Here is a 9,806-nt window from a genome sequence, read left to right on the forward strand (position 1 = left end):
GATTCTCCCCCCTTTGTTTTCTTCTAGGAGTTTTATGATTTCAGTTTTTATGTTTGTCTTTAATCTATTTTCAAGTTAATTTTTGTGAGTGGTATAAGATAGGGGTCCGGTTTTATTCTTTCGCATGTGGTTATCCATTTTTCCCAGCACCATTTATTTTAAAGCTTATTTATAACTTTCCTATGAGCATGGGCTGTGGGGAGAATTGCAACAACAGTAAGTGTTGGAAGTCTGGGGCCTATCAGTCTGTGACAAAAGTTGGTGAGCCTCTGGGCTTCTCCAGGAATCATTTGCTCTCTGTTCAGTGCTGTTATTAAATGATGACCCTGGGGCTCATCTTATTGAAGAGACCGTCCTTTCCGCATTGAGTAGTCTTGGCTCCCTTGTCAAATATTAGTTGATCATATATACGCAGGGGTTTATTTCAGGGCTCTCAGCTCTGTTCCCTTGGTCTGTGTATTTTGATTTTATGCCAGTACCATACTGTTTTGCTTGCTATAGCTTTAAAGTATAGTTTGAAATCTTGAAATGTAGCTCCAGTTTTGTTTTTCTTTCACAAGATTGCTCTGGCTATTTGAGATCTTTTGTGGTTCCACTTATTCTAAGTGTTTAGTTGCTTTCTCTTTGTTAACCCTCATAACAACCCACTGAGGATGGTACCATGATCGCCAAGATAAGGAAACTGAAACCTACAGAGGTTTAAATAATTTATTCAAAATCACACAGCTAGTAAAAGGCAAAGTGAGATTTGTAATGTGCCGTGGACTCATATCTTATGCAGAGGTTAGGGATTAAATTTGGTGTAGAAGATAAAAACTGTTAAGAGTCAAAATGTCCCTTTAAATTCCCTAAAATTGCCCATAATGATAGCATTGTATTGTCTTTCAGTTCCTCCAACAAAGCTAGCTTTTTCTCCATTTTTGGAATGGATTGTGTTTTCTTCATCTGAGCAACAGATGAAGTCATTGGCTTGGGTTTGGGAGCCATGTTGTTGAAAACTATATTGTATCTTTAAACAGTGGACACAAGCACATAGTTTTATTTATGTGAGTTATATATGTGCAAACAGTGTGTCCTGTCTGTTAAGCAGCCAGCACAGTGCCTGGAACAGAGTGGGCACTGAGTTACTGGAAGCCAGCATTGTTCCCCAGTACATGGCCTTTTTCTTGCCCACCCCCACACATTGCCACCTCTCTGGTGCTTTGGTCTACCATTTTCTTTACTACTCACCCAAAAGGCCGTTTCAGCTGATTTGAATCTTACCTGATTCTTCTTCCTGTAAGGCAGGGGTCCCCAACCGCAGGCCATGGACCAGTATCAGTCCGTGGCCTGTTAGAAACCGGGCTGCACAGCAGGAGGTGAGTGGCAGGCGAGTGAGTGAAGCTTCATCTGTATTTGTAGACACTTCCCAGCACTAGCATCACTGCCTCAGCTCCACCTCAGATCATCAGGCATTAGATTCTCATAGGAGCACTGGTCCTTGGTGCCAAAAAGGTGGGGGACACTGTTCTTGCCCTGGCTTATCTGGTTCCCCAGCTTTGAGAGTCTGGACTTCATAGAGGCATGTGCTCTGTGATGTTTGGTCTCCCCCACAGCTCTCAGCACAGATTTATATCTAACATGGGGCTTGGTAGTGGCTCAGATGGGGATTTCTGCAGCCCTGTTCTGGCTCTATATAATGTACGTGGGTCGAATGCCCCCAGGGCATCACGGAAGCTGAGCGAGAGGCTTTTGAGCTGCTCCCGGATGATGAGCGCCAGTGCATCAAGTGTAAGACCACGTGCTTCCTATCAGCCCTGGCCTGCTACGACTGCCCAGACGGCCTTGTCTGCCTTTCCCACATCAATGACCTCTGCAAGTGCTCCAGTAGCCGGCAGTACCTGCGGTGAGCAGGGGGCCTACCTGGAGGAAGTGGGACGAGGAGGGAGATGCAGAGCTGGGCCAGAGATGCTCTTCCCTGCCCTCTTCCTCCAGGTATCGGTACACCTTGGATGAGCTCCCTGCCATGCTACATAAGCTGAAGGTTCGGGCTGAGTCCTTTGACACCTGGGCCAACAAAGTGCGAGTGGCCCTGGAGGTGGAGGATGGGCGGAAGCGCAGTGAGTGATGGGGGGATGGAGGGACTCCACAGGCAAGTTCTATTCCCTTGTCTTCTGTACCCGCCACCTTCTTTCTCTGCCTTTACTCAATACTGCCTACTCCTTGCTGCTCTCATTCTCTCTGCAGGCCTTGAAGAGCTGAGGGCACTAGAGTCTGAGGCCCGTGAGCGGAGGTTTCCTAACAGTGAGCTGCTGCAGCGACTCAAGAACTGCCTGAATGAAGCAGAGGCTTGCGTGTCCCGGGCTCTGGGACTGGTCAGCGGCCAGGAAGCTGGGTATGGCAGCATGAGGTGTTGGGTACAGGTAGCCTGTCGAGAGCCAGTACATAGGAAAAATACTATAAGGGATGGACTGACTCTGAGCACCAGTGGGCAGACAAAAAAAAACAGCAGGAAGCTGACAAACAGTGCTGTGTGAGGTGGCCTGTGAGGTTGTTGGGGATGGCAAGGAGATCAGGCAGCTAGAATGGAGAAGAGCCCCTCAGTGCTCAGAAATCTAGAAATCTTTCTTTTCATCAGTACCTAGAGATTTCAGGCAGGGTGAGGGATTTTGTGGGCAAGAAGGAATTGTGGAAGGTTTAGGGGCCAGAAAAGGGCACAGAGGCATAAACTTGACCATAGAGTTAGTTCACAGTAGAGGATGGATTGAAAAGTTCAGTTTATTTTACCATCAATTCATTTCTATGTTCCCCCTCCCAGATATATCCTATATTCTTCTCTTCTAATTCTTTTCACTCGATATATGAATGTGCTTGTATCTTAGAACCCTCCCTCTACCCTGGGCAGTTTGGTGGGGATGGGACTGTGAAGCATGAGAGATCAAGGTGGGCAGGTCTGAGGAAAGGTGTTGGGTCCCAACACAGACATGGACGGAAGGGACTAAGTTTGAGCCGGAAACCCCACATGTGAAACTCCATAGTCCCCACAGGGTAGCTGGTCTACAGATGACCCTGGCTGAGCTCCGGGACTTTCTGGACCAGATGAACAACCTGCCTTGTGCCATGCACCAGATTGGGGATGTCAAGGTGAGGAGGGGTAGACTTGGAGTGCTGCTGAGGGATCAGGGGGATTGGGGGACCTGAGTAGTAGGCCACTCTTGGCTCCCTTAAAAAGGGTCAAGTATTTGGGCAAGACAGATTGCACATGTGAGAAAATAACAAGAGATAGGAGGCAAAGGATCTAGCAACTGCCTCTTAGAAATGGGATTTAAGGGGACAGGTAGCAAGGATATGAGTACAGGATATAGAGTCAAAGGAAGGTTTCCTGGTAGAGGTGGAAGGGGAAAAGGAGGAAGTAGTAAGGGTATTTGTGGGCCTGGGAACCTGGGTCAAGTTAAGGAAGGTAAAGAACTGGCATGGAGAGAGCAGTGGACACCAGTTTGAGTACAGGGGTTTATGAGAAGGCCAAGCGTAGCAGAGCATTTTTAGGGTGGAGGGTCTCTTGGTGCTATACATCAGAGTCCTCTGGAGACTTAAATAAAGCACAGACTCCTGACCAACCTCTATTAAGATTCTAGGTGTCTGGTTCGGGAATCTGCATGTTAACAAATTGCCCAGGGTATTCTAACAGTGAATGTTAGGAACCACTGTCTTAGGGCATGGCAAAGGAGATGAGCCTAGCCCATGCTACACTCTCTTCCCAAATACTAGAGGGTGAGAAGGTAGATGAGGCAAGGGGATCTGGTGATAGGACCACTAAGTGGGCCCAGCTAAGGAGTTTGTTCTTCATCTGTGTCCTGGTAGGGTATTCTGGAACAGGTGGAGGCCTACCAGGCTGAGGCTTGTGAGGCCTTGGCTTCACTGCCCTCCAGTCCAGGGCTACTGCAGTCCCTGTTGGAGAGGGGGCGGCAGCTGGGGGTAGAGGTGCCTGAGGCCCAGCAGCTCCAGCGGCAGGTGGAACAGGCGCGATGGCTGGATGAGGTGAAACGCACGTTGGCCCCCTCAGCCCGAAGGGGCACCCTGGCTGTCATGCGGGGACTGTTGGTCGCGGGTGCCAGTGTAGCCCCTAGCCCTGCTGTGGATAAGGCCCGGGCTGAGCTGCAGGAGCTGCTGACCATTGCTGAACGCTGGGAAGAGAAGGCCCACCTCTGCCTGGAGGCCAGGTAGGTCCATCCTCATCCCATCCCTACTCTATCTACCCCAACCTTCAAGTTTCATGGAGAAGCTGAAGATGATTCCCATGGGTGGCCTTGGGCAGCAGACTCCTGTATTGGTGTATTGACTGTCCTCTTTTTTGTTCCCTAGCTGATCTTTTTTTTAACTCCACACACACATAGAAGCAGAGACAGGCTTGTGGGGAAGCAGAGATGGACAGACACAGGTGTATAGAGGACTAACTCTGCAAACTGATGTGTGCACGTGCACACGAGCACAAGTACGAACAGGCAGATGGACAGATGTCGTTAGAAAGAGACCACCACGCACAGGGCAATCTTACAAACTGCAGCACCAGATTAATACCTCAGGTTGTGTGTATAGGCATTGCCAGCAGGCTGACAGACTGGCGGACAAGCAGAGACACAAGGGCTCTGGCAGAAGTTGGGTGCATGCAGTCTGGAGCAAGCAGTGACTGGCAGCCACCTATAGGCAGAATACATGCAAGTAGGACCATGTGGCAGCCCCAGGGGCTCGTGCTGATATTATCTGGTGGTCAGGCTGGGTTTCTGATCTGTTGGACCACCCTAGACTGAGGCCTCCTTTCCCCCTACCTTTAGGCAGAAGCATCCACCAGCCACACTCGAGGCCATAATCCATGAGGCAGAAAACATCCCGGTTCACCTGCCCAACATCCAGGCTCTCAAGGATGCTCTTGCTAAAGCCCGGGCCTGGATTGCTGATGTGGATGAGATCCAAGTGAGGATCCTGTTGTCCCCTTTCCTCCACCCCAGACCTTTAGTCCAGCCAGGAGAGATGGCAGACATTGGGTTGTGCTGGGTTGGGTTGGCTCAGCTAGAGAGAGGAAGGGGGCACGGCACAGCATGAGGAGGGGTTGCGAGGCTGGTCTGAGGGAAGAGAGGATGCTGATAAGGGCAAGAATGGTAGGAGCAGGAAGGGTAGAAGAGGCAAACCACAACAAAATAAGTAGTCTGGTGGTCCTGGGGATGGACTGGATATCTGGCGGTTGAGCCAGTGGATGTAGGTAGGAGTTGTGGGGGAGAGCCAAATGGCATGCTTGCCTTAGGATGACCCCTGTTTTCTTCTGCCTCAACATTGCAAGTCCAGTCCATCTTCCCAGCTCAGGGCCAGGCTCAGAGTAACATCAGTAGATGTTGGCATGTTGACTTGACTTGGTCTTTATCTTGCCCTGTCCCAGAATGGTGACCACTACCCCTGCTTGGATGACTTGGAGGGCCTGGTGGCTGTGGGCCGGGACCTACCTGTGGGGCTGGAGGAGCTGAGACAGCTAGAGCTGCAGGTACTGACAGCACACTCCTGGAGGGAAAAGGCCTCTAAGACCTTCCTCAAGAAGAATTCGTGCTACACGCTACTGGAGGTGAGGCCCAGCACCTGACCCACTGCTTCTGTCCCTGGCCTGGCTATTGTGAGACAGCTCACACGAGAACATGGGGCTTAGGGGTGCTGCAAAGGGGAGAAAAAAGGGCGAGCAGCAGGGGAAAGCCCATCATCTCCCCCTCTGTCTGCCTCAGGTGCTCTGCCCATGTGCAGACGCCGGCTCAGACAGCACCAAGCGCAGCCGGTGGATGGAGAAGGAGCTGGGGTTGTACAAATCTGACACAGAGCTGCTGGGGCTATCTGCGCAGGACCTCAGGGACCCAGGCTCTGTGGTAAGGAGCTTTGGCCCAGATGGGGAGAAGAGCCTGGCGACGATAGAGTGTCTGAGTTGGGTGACCATGGGCAGGTCGCTTGCTTCCTGGGCCTCAGTTCTGGTTTGGGGGTGGGGTGTTTATGGCAGCAGAGAAGAGAGAGAATGAGTTCCTGACCTCCTTTCCCCCATCCTGGGCACGGCAGATCGTGGCCTTCAAGGAGGGGGAACAGAAGGAGAAGGAGGGTATCCTGCAGCTGCGTCGCACCAACTCTGCCAAGCCCAGTCCACTGGCATCATCAACCACGGCCTCCTCTGCAACCTCCATCTGTGTGTGTGGGCAGGTGCCGGCCGGGGTGGGAGCTCTGCAGTGTGACTTGTGTCAAGACTGGTTCCATGGGGGATGTGTGTCGGTACCCCGCCTCCTCAGCTCCCCGAGGCCCAGTCCCACCTCATCCCCACTGCTGGCCTGGTGGGAGTGGGACACCAAATTCTTGTGTCCACTGTGCATGCGCTCACGGCGCCCACGCCTGGAGACCATCCTGGCACTGCTGGTAGCCCTGCAGAGACTGCCAGTGCGGCTGCCCGAGGGCGAGGCCCTGCAGTGCCTCACAGAGAGGGCCATCAGCTGGCAAGGCCGTGCCAGGCAGGCTCTGGCCTCTGAGGATGTGACTGCTCTGTTGGGACGGCTGGCTGAGCTTCGCCAGCAGCTACAGGCTGAACCCAGGTCCGAGGAGCCCCCTACCTACCTTTCAGCCCCTGCTTCTGACCCTCTCAGAGAAGGCAGTGGCAAGGATTTGCCTAAGGTGAGCTGCCCAGCCCAGCTGTTGTTCTCAAATTCATCTCCTAGCCCTGTCCCTGCTCTCTGACTTTCGGTCTCCTTTGGCCTACCCTCCCTGCCCCATGCTATATCCTGTACAGATTCCTAGATTGTTCCCTGCCGGCAGCCTGTATCTCCCCTCCTCCTCCAGGAGGTGCGGGGCTCGAGTCTGGGTTGGCAGGGCAAGAACAGGGCCTAAGGGCCTGGTTCTTCAGTTACTACTCCCCATTCTTGCTCTCCTTGGCAGGTCCAGGGGTTACTGGAGAATGGAGACAGTGTGACCAGTCCTGAGAAGGTAGCCCTGGGGGAGAGCTCAGGTAAGAGAGGTAGGTCTAAGTGTGGGCAGGCTGTTTATCGGATATCACCAGACTTGATCCATGTGGTCCTTGGCTCTGTCGTGATGGGGTACGACCAGGGGCAGCTTCTAACCCAGCCTGTCCCCGCAACCCCCCAGACCTGGAGCTGCTGTCCTCATTATTGCCACAGTTGACTGGCCCCATGTTGGAGCTGCCTGAGGCGACCCGGGCCCCCCTGGAGGAGCTTATGTTGGAGGGGGACCTGTTAGAGGTGACCCTGGATGAGAACCATAGCATCTGGCAGCTGCTGCAGGCTGGGCAGTCTCCAGACCTGGACCGTATCCGCACACTTCTGGAGGTGAGGAAGGGTTTGTGGGTGGGTCCAGGAGGTCAGGCCAAGCAGGCAGAGAGCCCAGACCTGACCACTAGCCCACCACACCTTTTTCTGCCTATCTGTGATCACAGCTGGAGAAGGCAGAGCGCCATGGGAGCCGGGCCCGGGGCCGGGCGCTGGAGAGACGGCGGCGGCGGAAGGTGGATCGGGGTGGGGAGGGCGATGACCCAGCCCGAGAGGAGCTAGAGCCAAAGAGGGTCCGGAGCTCAGGGCCAGAGGCCGAGGAGGCCCAGGAGGAGGAGGAGCTGGAGGAGGAGACTGGGGCCGAGGTTCATCCCCAAGTCCTGCCCACCACTGGCAGCCCCAGCACCCAGGAGAACCAGAATGGCTTGGAGCCAGCGCTAGGGGCCAGTTCAAGCCCTTCAGCCCCTTTCTCCACTCTGACTCCCCGGCTACATGTGGCCTGCCCACAGCAGCCGCCTCAGCAACAATTGTGACAGTGGCTAAGCCTGGCACAGACCCCAACAGAGACCCCCCCCTTGGCCTCAAGGATCCTCTTTCTGACCATCAAGCCTGCTTCTTGGGAGGTGGATGAGTAGGGGGGATGGCCACCCCCCACCCCAGCCCACCCCTGAGTCCCTTGACTTTTATATTCTGATTCCAAGGTATTGTTCAGACCTCAGCTCCTGGGGGCCGGCCCCTGGAGTCCCCCTCCCTGGTAGCCTCTAACCAGCATTCCCAGACACCTGAGGCAGATAGACGGATGGGTGGGCAGGTGGGCAGGGGGTTGGCTGGGGCTGGGCCAGCACCATTCCAGAGACAAGGCCAGTGCATTTGTAAACTGGAGGCATCTCCTTTTCCCTGCCCCAGTTCCAGCCCTGGCCAAGCCAGGCTACACTAACCTCACCTCCCCCTCCCCCCTCCCCTTTTCCATCTTCCCTACCTCCCTTCACCTCCCTTTCCCTTACCCCTTCCCCTGACTGGTCTACCCAGGAGGAGGAAACTTCACATAGCTGTGTTCACAGTTTCTTTTAAATAAATTCAGTTGGGGAGCTGACCAGGGCTCCCTGTTATCTGAAGAAAGCTTTTGGTGCTTGTCCTCACAACCACCTCGACCTTTCCTCCCTTTCCTGCCCTATCTTCTTTTCCTCCTCCTGGGTTCATGTTGTAATAAAACAAGTTTGTTGGTGTGTAATTAATTTGTTCAAAAGAAAAAGAAGCAAAACAAGAAACTTGGTTCCAACTGAAGCCTATTTTAATTTTATTTTATTATTTTCCTCTTGTTAGAAATAAAACCCTTAGCAACATTTTTTGGAAACATGTTTCTGAAGTGTATTTCTCTTTGAAGGGGGAGAAGAGTGATGAGTACCTCCATCACCTGTCAGTGGAGCGGCTGCCGTGCTGGCAGGAGCACTAGGGCTGAAGCCGGGGAGCTCTGGGCCCTGGAACCAAGTTCCACCAGGTTCTACCTAACTGGGGGGCAGGACATTCCCAAGTCTCTCCCACTCCACCCCAAGCCAGTTTTCCCCGTCTTCCCAACAGATGGCCCTGCACTTCTCAACACCTCCAGCAGCCCTCACCGTATCATCTTCCTCAAGCCCCCAGAGCGATTTATTTATTTCTGGCTTTATTGAGGTTTAATTTATGTACCATAAAATTTACCTGTTTGAAATGTACAATTCAATGATTCAGAGGGATACTTCTAATGTGCAGATCTGATCATGTCACTCTACTGCTTAAAACCATCCATGATGCTTCATTTCTCTGAAGACCAAAATTATATAATCTCATTCTTTCTGGAATGCTTTCTTGTCTAACCCGTATGCCACATTCAGGAACCCTTCCCTGATTTTTTTTCCACCCTCAGAGGTTCTTTCTGCCCCTGTGAATGAGGTCTAAAGCTCAGATGTGTGGTCCTTTGCAATCCGAGTTCACTTTTTAAGGAACAGCTTTATTGTAATATAACTTACATACCATGCAGTTCACCTTAAAGTATACAGTTCAATGGCTTTTAGTATATTCTAGTTGGGCAGCCATCACTGCAAAAGATTTTAGAATGTTTTTATCATTCACAAACTACACGCTCCTTAAGCATCATTCCCCCTCCCCCAGTCCCCCAGCCCTAGGCCATCACTAATCTATATGGATTTGCCAATTTTGAACATTTTATATAAATGGAATCATATAATATGTGATCCTTTGTGACTGTGTTCTTTCACTTAGCATAATGATTTCAAGCCAAGTTCACTTTGAAATGTAGATATTAACGATGCCTTTATATTGGACAGTTTTGTCCCTTTCTGGGCCAAGTGAAGGTGTTGGACTAGATCTAGGACCATCACAGGAGTTTATGTATTTTTGTGGGGGTTCTCGTGCATGTTTTTCTGGCAAGAAGACTAACCAGCTTGCATCAGATTCATATAGAGATTCTTGTCCTTCCAAAGGCTGAGAACCACTTTTTGTAGTCTTGAATGTTGTGCTCAGTCTGCCCATGAT

At 51.9% G+C, this 9,806-nt stretch overlaps 1 protein-coding gene across 10 annotated transcripts in view; it reads left to right on the top strand.

Annotated features, from left to right (window-relative positions):
- The window catches only part of KDM5C (lysine demethylase 5C), a 31,700-nt gene extending 22,714 nt beyond the window's left edge, over positions 1 to 8,986 (top strand). For 4 of the 10 annotated variants that reach the window (XM_006922943.3, XM_015597910.2, XM_025040544.1 and 1 more), the window contains 12 exons: positions 1,704 to 1,885; positions 1,975 to 2,099; positions 2,227 to 2,374; positions 3,018 to 3,123; positions 3,841 to 4,199; positions 4,812 to 4,950; positions 5,411 to 5,590; positions 5,745 to 5,882; positions 6,067 to 6,666; positions 6,928 to 7,006; positions 7,135 to 7,334; positions 7,442 to 8,628. In XM_006922943.3, the coding sequence (XP_006923005.1) occupies positions 1,704 to 1,885; positions 1,975 to 2,099; positions 2,227 to 2,374; positions 3,018 to 3,123; positions 3,841 to 4,199; positions 4,812 to 4,950; positions 5,411 to 5,590; positions 5,745 to 5,882; positions 6,067 to 6,666; positions 6,928 to 7,006; positions 7,135 to 7,334; positions 7,442 to 7,807 (2,622 nt within the window). In that variant the 3' untranslated portion in view covers positions 7,808 to 8,628. Of the gene's footprint in view, positions 1 to 1,703; positions 1,886 to 1,974; positions 2,100 to 2,226; positions 2,375 to 3,017; positions 3,124 to 3,840; positions 4,200 to 4,811; positions 4,951 to 5,410; positions 5,591 to 5,744; positions 5,883 to 6,066; positions 6,667 to 6,927; positions 7,007 to 7,134; positions 7,335 to 7,441; positions 8,629 to 8,658 lie in introns of those variants that run through there. The other 6 variants (XM_015597911.2, XM_015597909.2, XM_025040543.1 and 3 more) reach the window with 4 other exon arrangements.
- The last annotated feature ends 820 nt before the right edge of the window (positions 8,987 to 9,806 follow it).

This window comes from Pteropus alecto, unplaced genomic scaffold (genome assembly GCF_000325575.1).
Source record: "Pteropus alecto unplaced genomic scaffold, ASM32557v1 scaffold159, whole genome shotgun sequence".
Taxonomy (NCBI): domain Eukaryota; kingdom Metazoa; phylum Chordata; class Mammalia; order Chiroptera; family Pteropodidae; genus Pteropus; species Pteropus alecto.